This window comes from Melanerpes formicivorus, unplaced genomic scaffold (genome assembly GCF_026170545.1).
Source record: "Melanerpes formicivorus ecotype bairdi unplaced genomic scaffold, bMelFor1.0.p_v2 SCAF_35, whole genome shotgun sequence".
Classification (NCBI taxonomy): domain Eukaryota; kingdom Metazoa; phylum Chordata; class Aves; order Piciformes; family Picidae; genus Melanerpes; species Melanerpes formicivorus.
Genome location: NW_027142387.1, coordinates 3,471,863 through 3,487,489, shown reverse-complemented (window position 1 = coordinate 3,487,489; position 15,627 = coordinate 3,471,863). Strand labels below are relative to the sequence as shown.

The 15,627-nt window shown below is 40.0% G+C and overlaps 1 protein-coding gene across 1 annotated transcript; it reads right to left on the bottom strand.

Annotated features, from left to right (window-relative positions):
* Positions 1-451: 451 nt before the first annotated feature.
* Positions 452-14,015, bottom strand: TARP (TCR gamma alternate reading frame protein). The gene is made up of 6 exons (XM_068156869.1): positions 13,945-14,015; positions 13,519-13,829; positions 9,414-9,459; positions 4,182-4,475; positions 2,714-2,788; positions 452-1,513 (listed from the first exon to the last, which is right to left on the bottom strand). Exons 1-6 carry the CDS (start codon positions 13,985-13,987, stop codon positions 1,380-1,382), a joined length of 903 nt encoding a protein of 300 aa, XP_068012970.1. The 5' UTR covers positions 13,988-14,015; the 3' UTR covers positions 452-1,379.
* Between the last annotated feature and the right edge of the window lie 1,612 nt (positions 14,016-15,627).

Genomic DNA, 15,627 nt, shown 5'->3' with positions numbered 1-15,627 from the left:
GTGATTGGAACTGAGCCTATGCCAGTAATAACAAGGGATGTCAGCTGTTTCTCAAAGAGAGCTTGTCTGAAGACAGCACATCTTTTTGTTGAGTAGCGTGGCATTGAAGGCAATAATTAGCTGCATTGGCTTCAATATGCAGATTGTAAAATAGCTCTTAAGATATGCTGGTAGTAAAATAGATTATGTTCTTCTTCTCTTGAGATGGCATGTGCCCTAGAAGGCAGTCCTGTTGTAACAATACTGCATCCCCCCCCGCCTTGGCTTAGCTCTTCAACAGAAAACACATCATGAGCTGCCTTTTATTGTTCTTTGTAAAAGTGTTTGTGCTTAATACACTGAAAAGCAGAAAATTGATGGTGCCCTGAGGAATTTATACAAGTAGAGAAATTAATCAGGTTTTCTAGCTATCTTGGTGCATGCTGTGGAAATGATGGAGAACAAGCAGAGCTTCACAAATGTGGCAGGAGGAAGCTTTTATTGATGTCTACATCATTGCAGATACAGTGAGTACAAATGCTGCAGACACTTACCCCCAAACTTATGGCAGTGTTTTGCCCCAAATTGAGCAATTCTTTACCCCAATATGTCTACTGTTTTTACCACAGAAATTTACAAGGAAATGATTAGTGGGACTTGGAGACAAAGACCTCGAAGTCCAACATCTGAGAATTTTTTGTCTATTGCAAAAATGTTTTCTCTATGCTTCAGATATAATGTTTTGCTCAATTTAAAAAGGTGTCTCTAGACAAGATTATGTTCTTCATAATTACAATTATTTTCTATCTATGAAAATGAATTGTGCATGTTTTCAGTCTCTTCATGTACACTGTTTCAGTGTTCATGTAGAGCCTGGTGGATTTCTTTCATTTCTCTCAGAACTATTTTTGTGCTCATCTAACTTCCTCATTCAATAATATGTTAACTTTTAAAATTCTCTTTAAGTGACTCTTAGAACACACATCACTTCAAAATACTTAATTCCTGATTCATTGGATACATGAGAGTTGCAATAAAGTGAATTTATAGCACAGGAATGCTCCTAATTAAGCCTCAAGCCCAAAATGCGTTCATGCTTTATTTTTTTCAAAAGCCTCTGCATGCATCATAGCTTTTAGTATGAGCACCTTCCTCATTTAGCAATATAAATGGAAAGTATGTGACCATAATGCTACTGCCCACCTCAATTCAATACTCAGAAAAATTAGGAAAGCTGGACTGATATGAAAACACTAGCAGTAAAGCAAAACTAGCCCTAAGCACTAAAACCAGAAAATTATTTTGGGATTATTATTTTGTTGTTGTTACATCTAACACTGAAAGCCAGAGAGATACGTTCAAAGCAAACTGAAAATGATTTTGTAAGTCTAAACTGGCATTTATGCTTTCTTTCCTTGGTTCTTGGTTGCAGCCCACATTCTGTAGATGAAGAAGAGTACAATGAGATAATACATGGAGCTCTTCAGAAGAAGGACGACGTACACTAAAAATGCTGCCCTGTGCATTAAGTGATCTGTAACAAACATAAGACAGGAAAGTCTTGTTTAGTGTCTATATTGTACAGCCTCCTAAAAATAATTCCAGTGGGCAGTGTTTAAGCACATACAATGCCTGACTGTCCTTTGAGTGGGCTTGTACTACTAGTAAGTATTAGACTGATCAGGTTTCTTAGCACTAGACTGCTTCTCAATGCTGCTGGGCTATTATTCCCTGCAAAGGCAGGAACATAATTCTTTTGTTTCCAGAACTGGTTCCTAATAGCACCATATGTGCTTGAATCCTATCATGTTGGATTTTTTTATTATAAGATCTCACGATTCTTCCTAAATCTCTGTTCCAAGATAAAAGAAAATTCCATTGTCTGAAATGCTAGGCAATTGCTAGGCTGATGAAGCATCCTCTGAAGCACTGAATCGTAGAACGGCTTAGGCTATAAGGAACCGTAGAGATCATCTACTCCAACCTCCCTGCCATGGGCAGGGATGTCTCTCAAGGCCGATCAAGGCCTCGTCCAACCTGGCCTTGAACACCCCTAGGAAGAAGGCATTCGCAGCCTCCCTGGGCAGCCTATTCCAGTGTCCCACCACCCTCACACTGAAGAACTTCGTTCTAAGCTGCGGGCTCTCTCCCTCAGCCTAAAACCATTCCCTCTTGTCCTATTGCTAGACACCATTATGAAAAGTCCCTCTCCAGCCTTTGTAGGATTCCTTCAGGTATTGGAAAGCAGCTCTAAGGTCCCCCTGCAGTATTCTCTTCTCTAGGCTTAACAACCCTAGCTCCCTCAGCCTATCCTCGAAGCAGAGCTGCTCCAGCCCTTGGATCATCTTTGAGCCCTTCTATAGACTCATTCTAACAGCTGTGTCCTGATGGAGACACCAGAACTGGATGCATTATTTGAGGTAGGGGTCTCACAAGAGCTTCAGGTATTTTAAAAAGTGGCACTTAGCACAGGTTAATAATCTAGTAGCCCAATCAGCATCTGTAGCATCCTTGTAAAGCTGCCCGATAGAGGTAGGAGAGCCCCTTATTATAATCCACAGCAGAAGTTAATTCAGAGTAGCACTGAAATGTTTTAAAGTTACAGACCCCAGACTCAAAAGATTTCTTGTATGCTATTTGGAAAGAGCATTTTTGTGATGTTCTGGACATATAGCAGTATCTAATACTTGTATGACATGCATTGCTTTCCCACATATTAATATATATCAATTACCTCCATTAAAAATTGTGCTGTTTCCAGGATATGTGATGCAGTCATCTTCCTGAGAGACAGTTTTTCTAGAGTGCACTGACAGGAGAGATTAGATGCCCCAGTTAGTATTTCTTTAATTTTAACAAACATTAATTGAGAAACAGGGAAAAAAAGAGTACATCAGTGCAGCAGCAGTAAAATAGGAACGTGTTTAAGATCTGTCTGCAGATATGTTCACAAGCAGGATTTGTTTGCCGAGAGAATTTGAAGGGGGGGAAATGCTAGCAAAGAAGTGATTGAATATTTGTTACTGTAAGCAGGTGATTAGCCTTTGTCCTTTGGGGAATGTGCCTATGGCTGTTCCTTGGTGAAGTCTCTTTTATTTGGATCTGCAGGGTGTTGTACCACTGGATCGTACCACTGAATTATCTGGACACCATTTGCCTTCACAACATGTTGTGTTATAAATGGAGAATAATTTACATAGGAAGGGACCTCAGTTTGCTACTTAATGGTTGCTCAACACTGGGAATGTGCTATTTCATTGGTGGTTGTTCTCTAAAATAAACCCTCATGGTGCTTGAAGCAGCAAATTTGTGCTTGTTCTTGGTTATGGTGTTTGTACGTGTTGATACATGGGCTTAAAGACATCCATGTTACATTCTCAAATACATCTTCCATCTAAGGAAACTTAAAGCATGTTTTTGCCAGAGTCTATTTTGAAGGTTGAAATATGATGGTTATTTATGGCCATGTTCTCTCTCAGTAGAGTGATGTTAGTTAATAGTAAGTTGACCAGAAGTAGGTGCTGAGAAAAAGTTAATCTAAACCAATATATACAGCTTTTCTTAAAAGACCTTATTGTGATTTAAACAATTTGCATTGATTATAGGTTACTTTTTTTTCCCTTTACAATTGCATTGTCTTTCAGATCTTGCTTTCCATATTCAATATTTACACTGTTAAATGCCTATTCTTGCATGGTTATTACATCACTATTGCTGGACTGTGACTAAGTAATATATTTAAACTTCATCCTATGCTCTCAGCAATTTTGTTTTTAACTCCTTCCTTTTTTTCATAGCTGTGACTAATGTGAGGCATTGTCAGAGGGACTCAGATCTGCAAGCCATGGGTATCAGGGAGGTTATAATGTTTTCGGAACGCTGTACACTGGAAAGTAGCCGACATGGCCCTGTGCAGACCATTTGGAGTTATGCTAGCATACACCTGATATAACACCCTGTTATAAAGGGAGCAATGCTAGTACACACCTGATATAACACCCTGTTATAAAGAGAGTATAGCATAGGTTACGCTGATTTTCCTGGGAAAACTGAGGCTTCCTCTGGATGAATATTTTAGCTATTGTGCCAGATACTTTCAGGAACAGTAATAGGTAAAGAATTGTTTCTGTAATTCTTCTGCAATGAAAAAAAAGTGATGTCTATAATAACAAGTAGATACATTTTTAGCATGTGGTATATACCTTGTGTTGGCAGTGAACGCTGCTGGCTTTCATGCTCGTATTTGCAGTAGTAATTCTTGTCTTTGTTCTCTGCTGGCACAGTTAACCAGCTGCTGATTGAGTATTTATCCTCTTTTGTGAGCTTCCAAGTGTCTCCTTTTACCATGTTGTCTGTTACCTCCTTGTTTTCTCCATCGGTCCATTTCACCCGAATAACTTCTGGGTAGAATTTCTCAATAAGGCAAACGTATGTTATCTGATTGTCATGTTTCTTCTGAAGGATTTCAGAGTTTGCTGGTGCAGAAGTTAGTTTGTCTAGATTGGTTATTGGAGAAAGCAAGCAGCAAAATAGAGAACTGGAAGATCAATATTGTACAGCAAATAAATATACAGCCATGAAATGCAAATTCTGAAGAGCAACAACTTAAATGTCTCAATCACACTGGTTTGGATCTCTAATTTGTTATGAAATGCTTAGGATGGGAATAGAAATGTCTCATGCATGATAGGAACTTTAGGTAGTAAAATAGGTGAATTACAGCTGTTTCCATGCTTAAAGTAAGAATAAGTTTTTGGTGAGATGAATGAAAACTGGTATTAAATACACTTCATAGAAAATACTATATCAGTGGATCCAAATGGCAAGTTGTTCTTTTCAGTCAAAGCCAGTCACAACACTGTTTAGAATAATTTGGAATAGAAAATATGATATTTAACTTTCTTTTCATATGTGTTATTTTATAGAGAATGAAAATTAATAGGGGCTGTTATCAATTTGGTACAGAAATTTGAGCTCAGAATCAGAAGACAAAGCTCAATTCAAATATTAATATTTCAACCATTTTGATGCTTTTTACAGACTTAATGATTCTATGATATTTGTTTAGAAGACATAGAGTCTTCCAGAATGTGGAGAATGTTTGAGCTAAGCTTTAATACTCTGCTATGTACATGAAGTCCTAAATTTTTTAGTGACCACTAATATATAGACTGCTTTTTTCATGCTACCTTCCAATACTGAAGAGATGGCTGAAGAGGGATTTTTCATGAGGGTGTCTAGCAATAGCACAAAGGGGAATGATCTGAAGTTGAGGAAGAGTGTTTTGGTTTGGTTTTAATTGCTGTTATTTGTTTGCTTATTGTTTTGGGGAAAAAAAGGCACCCCCAAAAAAATTTGTTCCCATTTTTGGGAAGACATTCTATATATTTGCCTTTTGTTATTAAGAAAAGTCCAAACCATCCATATTTCATCCCCACAGAGAAAGACATTTTAACATTATAAAAGTGGATAGTAAATTTAAGAGTCTGTTTTAGTTGAACATGAACTTCTGCAGTGTGCGCATAGGCAGCACTGGTGAACAATCAGTTTTGTCTATGCTTAACTACAAGTGAAGACTAGAAACAGTGTGCAAAACTGACTTTTGTTGTATAGAAGGTACTACTTAGGACTACCCTTTTTCAAGGCATCAGAGAGATTTGAAGTGTTTATGTCCTTGTACCAACTCGTTAGATTCCTATGTAAATATCCACCACTGAATTTGAGCAGCTAGATGCGCAAAGTGTGGGCTGGCTGAGTGGTGTAGTTTTCATGCATTGTGAGAAAAGACATTTAAACAAACTTGTCTTTTTGTTAAAATGCTTCCACCTTTCTGTAAATGACCTGACTATTCCAGAGAAATCTTCTACGTTGCATCCTTCTTAAAATAAATCAGTGATTCTTTGGAGTATTTCATACTCAGTGTTTAAAACCAAAGATGATCAAAGTATGAGGCTGTCTACCTTCAAAAAGAGAACCATTATATCATGAGTTTCCTTCATTTTGGAAATTTGTCATTGGAATGAAGATGTACACTAAGTTCTGCTGTAGGAAAAATGCATTTTTTAGCAGTTTTATGCATCTTCCTTTTTTATGCATCCCTTCCAACCCAATGCAAACTGTGAATCTTCATAATAATAGTTTATAATATTTATATAAAAATACATTAAAAAATAATATAATAAGATAATAATTTGCAATAACATTTGTAAAGATAGTCAACATGTTCTTAAGATGAAATTTTAATTCTCCACAGAATGGAATCGTTTGGTCTGATACTCAAAACCCCTCAGTTCCTCTTCAAGCCTGGTGGGAGCTCAGAGCACTCAGCACGCTCATCTCATAAATTTTTGCTGCTTGCCAGAAACTTCAGCTGTTACCACTGATAACACAATATAGTCCTGACCTACTCTTAACCTCCCAGATACCCTGAAGTGCTGAAAAACTTCACTCCAAAGTTTTCACTCTACAAAACTTAGAAAAAGAAGTCTTAGAAAACTTACTGGAGACGATGAGTTTTGTGCCAGAACCAAACAGCTTTTCAGGCACCCTGTGATACGTTCCCTTACAGAAACTACTTAGGATGTCTTGGTTGAGCAAGGGCCATCGTATGAACAAGAGTCTATTCATTTGGCTGCATAAATGTAGAAAAATTTAATTCAATCTCAACTAATGCAGCTATTCTCAAAGAGTATTTAGGGGTGCATACTTTAAATTCAGTTTCAAACTAACCTTTGCCATCACTTGTTCAGAAAAATATCAAAACAAATGAAAACTGTTGTTATTCAGGGTATTGACTGAGCTATCATTGTACCTCTGGATTTTTCTTCTAGAATAAAATTAATTTTACAAGGCATTTCATTTCTTTAAACCTGAAAGACTAACGTAAATAAGCTTTCGTGTAACACAAAGCCCTTGAATTTGGAGAAGTACTGACAAAATGGAGGATGGAGCCCTTATTTAACAGTAGGCATTCAAAATCACAGAAACATTTAAGCAGATCTTATGTGCCTGAGATCTGTAATTTCCTAGGCTGAGCCTCCTTCAGCATTCCCTGAGGTTTCTATGAAAAAATGTGAGGATTGTTAAAGTTTGTCACCTTCAGAATATGGGAAATAATGGCTTTTTATATATGTGATGTACTTTCATGTATGAATATATATCCTACAAGATGAATCTATTACTGCTATCAGCAATTCAAAATGATCCCTTTGGATCATGATCATTATGAACATGGGAATGTTCAAACTAAAACCTGTTTGTGAGTATTGCCTTGAAAGATTCAGATTCTGAATTCATGGGCATGGAATTGTTGATATTGTAAAGCTGTTTGCAAATGTTCCTATCAATATTAATCATGGTAAATGGCTTTTACTTCACAGCTTTCTCTGGAGTGGCTCCATCTTCCCTTATTCATGTCTTACAGTTCCACCTTTATGCCCTAATACTTGGATTACTGGATTTTGGTTCAGGGCTTCATGGTTTTCCCTGTTAAATAAACCACTAGTGCAAACTAATATTAATCTTTACCCTTTTGATTTCAGAGAACATAAAGTAAATTTAATCCAAGTTCAGGTAATTGAATGTAAATTTAAGTATAATCTATCTTTGGGCATTGTGTATTTTACAATATATAATTAGAACTAAAACAGTTGTAGCTTTTTGATCTCTGAACTTCAATGCATTTGATGAAAACAAAGTAGATAGTTCAGTAATATTTAAGAGAAAACATGTCAAGAAGTTGAATATTGCTGCCACAATGTCTGCTATGATATTACTTCCTAGAAGTGTTAGTAGATTTTTTTTTTTATCACTTTAAAAGAAGTCAGGAATATGCTTGTGAGTTGCCAGGGAGACCCAGCTGCAGCTGTAGCAGAAAAGGTGGAAGAAGGAAAGCAGCCCTGCACTGGCTGAGCAAACCACTGCTTCTGTGCTGAAGGGGAGAAAAAAAAAATTGATTTGGAGAGGCTGGTTCATTTAGTTCAGTCTTGCATTCCCTGTTCTGCTCTTGTGAGTGGCTAAATTCCCTGGAAAGATAATTTACAGTAGAATCCAGTATTGCCAGTTTGTGTTGATTAATATTCTGTTCTGTTGTAAGCTTCTAAAAGCTCATCTATTCCACCATATGTAAATGCCAAACAAGCTCTCAAATCCCAGCCCTTCTGTTACTGCATTATTGTAAGTCTTGAGCAACTTTCTTTTGGCCAGAACTAGTTAAAGGAGACCAAAAAGAGCAAAATCAGTTTTGTTACAAGTTGATGTGAGCTTAGCTCTTTATACGTTTGACTCTGTCGGTATAGATCTTGCAAAAGATTCTGCTCACGCTCAAACCTGGATGATTCAGGTGAATTAAGGTCACTTATCATAAGTCCTTGTTTTCTCCATGACTTCCATCAGGAGTAACTTACTGAGCTTGGATAGAACTTACTTACTTGGATAGTCACCTCTGAAAAGAGAACCTGTCATGAAATGCCTGATCTTAAGCCTGAGCTAACTACAACCCCTGTATTCAGAAGCCTTGGCCACTTAAAGAGAAACTCCTACCTAAATAGAGTGATACTTGAAAATAATTTATTTTAAACTGTAGATAGTAAAAGTATGGCAACTACCTGATTAACAAGGTAAGGATTTTCATATATCCTGACATGGATACTCCTGTTGAATTATAGTTAGGATTTACTTAGCCTTTCTGATATAAATCATTAAAAACTCTCTTTATTTGTTATTGTATATTTAACCAGACTTAAAACATTTGATAGCAGTAGTTCTTGTGCTCCCCATGTTTGTGTAGCTGTTTACTCCAGCATTGTGGCATTTATCCCATTTTTAATGGGATAAAAATGGTATTTGTCCTGCACTTTCCATTAATATAAATGTCTCTACAGGAAAGGCAAAAAATTGGATTTCTTCTTCATATGCATGCTATTAAGCAATAAGAAGAGCATGTGGAGGTACTAATTTATTTCTACTGCCAAAGTGCCATATACATGAGAAAAAGTAATTAAGGACAAGTTCTTTCAATTTTAGTAGCCTAATTAAAAAAGGATTTTGGCAATGGTCATCACATATTGTATCTGCATTGAGAAGAGTTTTTTTTGGTTTTTTTCTGCTTGCTTCACAGCTGTTTGATTTGCTTCTTATTTCTTCAGTACAGTTGGAGGAAAAAATGGGAAATCTGGAAACTACTACAGGGAATTTCCCATCACACTTCCAAGGAGAAGCATGATCAAAACTGCCTCAGAATAAATCCTTTTCCAAAAAAAGTTTGTGATCCTAAACCACTGTAGGAATGACCAGCTGAGGAGGAGAATGCTGCACAAGGATGGTTCCAGCTCAGGCTCTAAGTGGGCTGAGTGCCCTCCAGGACACCTGTAACACTAGTCTAGATGGCCCCAAGCTCCTATAGTTTATTGTATGAAAAGTAACAGGGAACTTACCTGACACAATGAGCTTTGTACCAGTGCCAAACACCTTGTGGTAAGCCCTCACAGTGAATAATGCCTTTGCAAGAACAGTGCAGCTCTGTTATCTTTATATGGGTAAATAGTATTATTATTTAAAGAAAATCAGCTTTACTGCATGGTCAGTTCCTAGACCTAGAAAAGTAATAAATAAGCAGTTGCCTAAACTGAAGTGAAAAAAAAAATAATTAAAAAAGGTGTGGAAATTCTGGAGGGCATGTGAGTCATTACATGGACAGGATTCATCTCAGTGAATTTTAGTCTTCTGAAAATTTAGATGGATGGTGCAGCTTGATCACCTTGGCTCTGCACTTTCTGATCAGCAGAGGATCTTCTTGACTGGATATTTTCCAACTAATTGGCTCTTTATACATCTCCATAAAAATCAGTCTTTAAAATGGTGAATATTGTGCTGTGATCTGAGCAGAAAGGCATGCCTAGAAATACTACCAGTTTTCATAGTGACTATAAAGTGCAGGGTTTTTAAGATCAGCATTTTCTGGGAAAAAGAAGAAGCACTTAGTTTAGTTTGCAACTATGTTCCAATACTTTTTAGCCCTAGGCTTTCTCTAACAAAGATCTGTTACTTCTGGTCTGCTAAGTTTTCTCTGAACTAAGCATTCTTTGCTGTTTTAAGAAGAAGTGTGGTTACATTGTGATTCCCAAAGGGAGATAAAAAGATTTATTCTCTTCTCTAGGCTGAACAGTCCCAGCTCCCTCAGCCTATCCTCATAGCAGAGGTCTTCCAGGCCTTGGATCATCTTTGTGGCACTCCTCTGTACTTTCTCCAACTCTGCTCTGTGTCCTTCTTATGATAGGAACACTGGAACTGGATCCAGTATTCAAGGTGAGGTCTCACAAGAGCAGAGTAAAAGGGAAGAATACCCTTTCTTGACCTTCTGGCCACACTCTTCTTGGTGCAGACTAGGATATGATTTGCCTTTTGGGCTGCCAACTCATGTAGAATAGAATAGAATAGAATAGAATAGAATAGAATAGAATAGAATAGAATAGAATAGAATAGAATAGAATAGAATAGAATAGACCAGACCAGACCAGACCAGACCAGACCAGACCAAGTTGGAAGAGACCTTCAAGATCATCGCGTCCAACCCATCAACCAATCCAACCCACCCAAACAGCTAACCCATGGCACCAAGCACCCTGTCAAGTCTCCTCCTGAACACCTCCAATGATGGTGACTCCACCACCTCCCTGGGCAGCCCATTCCAATGGGCAATCACTCTCTCTGTGTAAAACTTCCTCCTAACCTCCAGTCTGAACTTTCCCTGGCACAGCCTGAGACTGTGTCCTCTTGTTCTGGTGCTGGCTGCCTGGGAGAAGAGATCAACCTCTGCCTGTCTACAACCCCCGTTAAGGTAGTTGTAGACAGCAATAAGGTCACCCCTGAGTCTCCTCTTCTCCAGGCTAAGCAGCCCCAGCTCCCACAGCCTCTCCTCATAGGGCTTGTGTTCCAAGCCCCTCACTAACTTCGTTGCCCTTCTCTGGACACGCTCCAGCAAGTCAACATCCTTCCTAAACTGAGGGGCCCAGAACTGGACACAGTACTCGAGGTGTGGCCTAACCAGTGCAGTGTACAGAGGCAGAATGACCTCCCTGCTCCTGCTGGCCACATGATGCAGGCCAGGATGCCATTGGCCCTCCTGGCTTCCTGGGCACACTGCAGGCTCATGTTCAGCCTACCATCAATCAGCATCCCCAGGTCCCTCTCTGCCTGGCCGCTCTCCAGCCACTCCGACCCTAGCCTGTAGCACTGCATGGGGTTGCTGTGGCCAATGCAGAACTCGGCACTTGGATGTGTTAAATCTCATGCCGTTGGATTCTGCCCATCTGTCCAGCCTGTCGAGGTCTCTCTGCAGAGCCTCTCCACCCTCTAGCAGATCAACTCCTGCCCCCAGCTTGGTGTTGTCTGCAAATTTACTGATGATCGACTCAATGCCCTCATCCAGATGCCTTCTAATACTTAGAGGGATCCTACAGAAAGTCAGAGAGGGAGAACAAGGCAGAATGGTTTTAAGCTGAGGGGGAGTTGGTTTAGACTGAATCTTAGGAAGAATTTCTTCAGTACAGGGGTTGTGAGATTCTGGAATAGGTTGCCCAGGGAGATTGTGGATGCCTCCTCCCTGGAGATGTTCAAGGCCAGATTGGATGCGGCCTTGAGCAGCTGAGCCTAGCTGAAGTATCCCTGCTTATGGCAGGGAAGTTGGAGTAGATGATCTCTAAGGTCCCTTTTATGTCCATTCTATAGTATTTGTTGATTTAACTATGTGGGTGAACATCTACACCCCCCACCCCCCCCACCAGCATCCCATCTTGCTGAGTACTTGTAAAGTGAAAGTATCTTAATTAAAGTTTCATCGAACCCACATTCTGAAGCCCATCCTTTAAATACCAAGTCCAAATTCTAAGCAAAACTTACAAAGTGATTACTCTGTTGTGTTTTTGGCAAAAGCAGCTGCCTCTGCACAGGCAGAGTTTATCTTCAATAGCAGAAAGCATTTTGGTCAGAGGCATTGATAACATCTTAAATTTTTCTGTAACTCTCCTCTGCTTTTTATGGTTTAACTATAGTCACCTTGATAATATCATGTATTTTCTGAACAACAAACTGTAGGCATTGCTGTATGCTTTATAGTCGCTATGTGCTTTACACTGAAAGCAGCATTCACCCTATTAATGGCATAGCTTCATCATGATTAAGAGTACTACACATGCAGAAGTAAAACAGTTAATTCTGTAGGGCCAAGAACTAGAAATTACATTTTTTACATTCTGGGCAATTTTCTTTCCCAATCAACTTTGAGCTGCCTCTATCAATAAGAAACTTTCAATATTTCTCACTTGCTGTTCTAAAATTAATCTTTTGAGCAGTTCAGTTTTCTTTCCCAGAACAAGAGCAATTCCACCTCAATATTTAGATTTTTACCTCTCCTCATTTTTCCATTCCCCCATCCTTAATAAGTATTCAGGAATTGTTGCAGACAGAATCTCTCTGTTCATGAGGTCAATATATTTATTGCACGTCAACCCACCCGACTGGGGCACCATGCACAATTCACAGACAAAACACAATTTATCAGGCAGAGATTAATTTGTCTGCAGTCTTTCATCCTTAATTATCTGAGAACCAGCATATCTTTGTGAAAATCAGATCAATAATAATGGTACTTACTGGAGACAATTAGCTTGGTTCCACTGCCAAAGTGTTTGACCCAGGTGCTCCACAGTGTGTTTTGACTTTGCAATAAGCTAACATGCTGTCTTGCTATACCACTGATAAGGAAAATCCCATTTTTTTTCCCCCAGTTACTATTGATGAGGAAAATCCCTTTTCCCCTCCCCAACAGTCAGCCCTAGGAGACTGTGTGAAGGCCTGGCCCTTTGCAGCTGCGAGGATGTTAGGAATTTCAAGCTTGCACCTGGCTGCTCAGCTGATATCTCATGCCCTTCAAAGCAGATCTCTTTCATAAAGTGCGGGAAATTTGTTAGCTAACCCCTCTGTTTTACAACTAAGAATTACATGAAGGTTCCTTTACAATTTTAGAGACACATAAATAGATGCACAGGGTTATGCATATTACAAAACACGTACCTTCCAGTGACGATCCTGCTCTTTGCCAAAGGGGTGCATGCGTGCTCACCTGCAGTTAAGTGACATGCTGTCTTTTTACTGTCTTCTTTTTCCTGTGTTGGATGCAACGTATGCACCCCTCAAGAGGCACCAGATATCTGCCATGACTGTGCAAACAACACCAAAGGAGCAGGTGAGTTTCCAGTGTTTACGTAATAGCTCTTAATGCAGTGAAGACATCCTTTGCCCTTAAAATAGAAGGTGTGTGTTTGAAGAGCAGAGTGCTAATGATGAGCTACATGTTCAAAAGGACTGATATGCAGGCTTAACTGCACTTTTTGGGTAGCAGGAAAAGGTTTGGTCTTTCAGCAGTTCCTATCAAATGGAATGAGAAGAGTGGGGGAGCAGCAGTTACAACCCTGTGGTTCAGATGCTGAGAGAAAGAGGAGTTTTTGTCTTGATAATCTTTCAGATTCTATCACAGTGAGGGTCCCAGTAGGCACAGTAGTACGTAGCAGTGTCATCTGGAACTACATTGCTTATTGTAAGAACACACCTGTTCCGTCCAGGAACATTTTCAACCATGTACCTCTCTGCTCGAAAGACACTTTCAACTGAAGCTGTTCCATCTGCAAAGTACAGTAGTCGCACTGGAGCTTTACCCTCCTTCTGTTGATACCAGTGTATGACGGAGCTATCTAAGCTTGACGCTGTTGGAAATTCACATGTCATCCGTGCGCTTTTTCGGAACTTGGTGATGGATATGGGACTCTGCACAGGAATTTCTTGTGCAAACCCATCTAGGAAAAAAAAAAAAGAGAGCGGAGAAATGATGTCATCAGCTGGAACTCAGGGATTTGGGAAGGTACCTATGTGGGCCTGTGAGGAAAGGTGAGAAAATAAGCAAGGACTTACATGACCAAGAGGCTGTGGCCATGAGCGCTGTCAGCAGGAGCATGTTTGTTTGTCACTCTGTGTTGTTGTTGAGACTTGGAGGAGAAGGAGAGGGACCCCAGATGGTGACAGTGTTGTGTGGGAGGAGGTGTGTCTTCTGTGTGCAAGCAGATGAGACACTTTCAAAGCAAACACACCTGAGGATAACAAATGATAAAATTGGTGACCAGGTTGTAGTCCCATCTGCTCTTCAGGTAAATGTGAGAACCCTTGGAGATTCCTATTATTGTGGCCCTTGAAAGCTTGAGCCACAGCCATTGATAAGTTGTGAGTCAGACCAGCTCTAGCAGTGTGTTGGGGCATAAAGGTTTCATTCTGGAGGTGATACCAGTTGGCAGTGAGTACAAACTGTCACCCAGATGATTGCAAAATACCTGAGCCAAGAGGAGGCATTCCTTGATGCCATCAGGGAGCTCCTTTTGCTGCTTCAGCTTAATCAATGCATCTGTGGCATGCTAAAGTCCCTGGGATGCACTTGTGCTGTTGCTGTCCTCCACTAAAGCATGTAGAGACCATCAGCCTGCAGCAACCGCAACAGCTGAACCTCAGGGATGTAACTCTGCTTTGGTTTCAGGTGCAGGAGAATATAACACAGCCACAGGATATTGGTTTTGGAGCTCTGTTGAGATGTAAACACTTCTTGGAAAGGAAGACTGGAAAGCTAAAATAAGCCTAGTGAGAGCTGCTGTCCACAGCTATCACAGAGGGCATCTTGATGAGGAGTAGTGTTGCAGGGTACTCCCGTGTGACTGGAGAGCCTGTGCTGCAGCTCACCAGGATGTAAGGGAGATGAGCTGCTTTGGTCTCCTTCCTGCTGCCCATTGGCCATGTTCAGCAAGCTGGTGGTAAGGATGCTTTGCTAATTGGCTTGGAAAGATGCCCATGAGCAAAGGGCTTCAGGGAGAGGTGGTCAAGGAGACACACTCTGTGTGGTGGCAATGGAAAGGATTCTTCTCTTCCCAGCAAATACCTATGGGAAAGTCTGTTTAATTTTCTGTCAGGTCAGTCTGAGGAGGATGAGAAGAAGAAGCGACTTAAGGACTGTCAGGCACCACAAACTGATGAGGAAGAGAGAACTATAAAAGAGATCTTAAGATTAAGGTGTAAGGAGTGTATCTAGAGATGGGTAATGAAGCTGGTGAAGAGTCTGGAGAACAAATCTTACAAGGATTAGCTGAGGAAACTGATATTGTTTATTGTGGAGGAAAGGAAACTGAGGGAAGCCATTATTGCTCCCTACAACTATCTGAAAGGAGGTCATAGTGAGGTGGATGTTGGTCTCTTCTCCTTAGTATCAAGTGATAGAAGGAGAAGCCTCAGGTTGCATCAGGGGAGGCTTAGACTAGATATCAGGAAAAAATGTCTTTATTGAAAGAGTGGTCAGGCATTGGGACAGGCTGCCCAGAGAAGTGATGGTGTCACCATCCCTGCAGGTGTTCAAAAAATGTGTAGGCATGGCACTTTGGGACAAGGTTTAATGGCCACAGTGGTGGTATTAGGTTGACAGTTGGACTTGTTGACCTTAGAGGTCTTTTTCAACCAATAAGATTCTATGGCATACTGCTTATTAATATCATATACTGAAGACACTGTTAGTTTTCCTACCCTGCTGTAGAAAATCATGGGGGAGAGGTTGAATAAAGA

Bases quoted from the DNA above. Each gene is read 5' to 3' on its own strand.
- TARP (XM_068156869.1), bottom strand. From the start codon at position 13,987: ATGCTCCTGCTGACAGCGCTCATGGCCACAGCCTCTTGGTCAT. The intron at 13,830-13,944 runs GTAAGTCCTTGC...TTTTTTTCCTAG, and splicing joins GGCCACAGCCTCTTGGTCAT to ATGGGTTTGCACAAGAAATT. The intron at 9,460-13,518 runs CCTCACTGTGAT...TTCACTGTGAGG, and splicing joins ACTACTGTGCCTACTGGGAC to GCTTACCACAAGGTGTTTGG.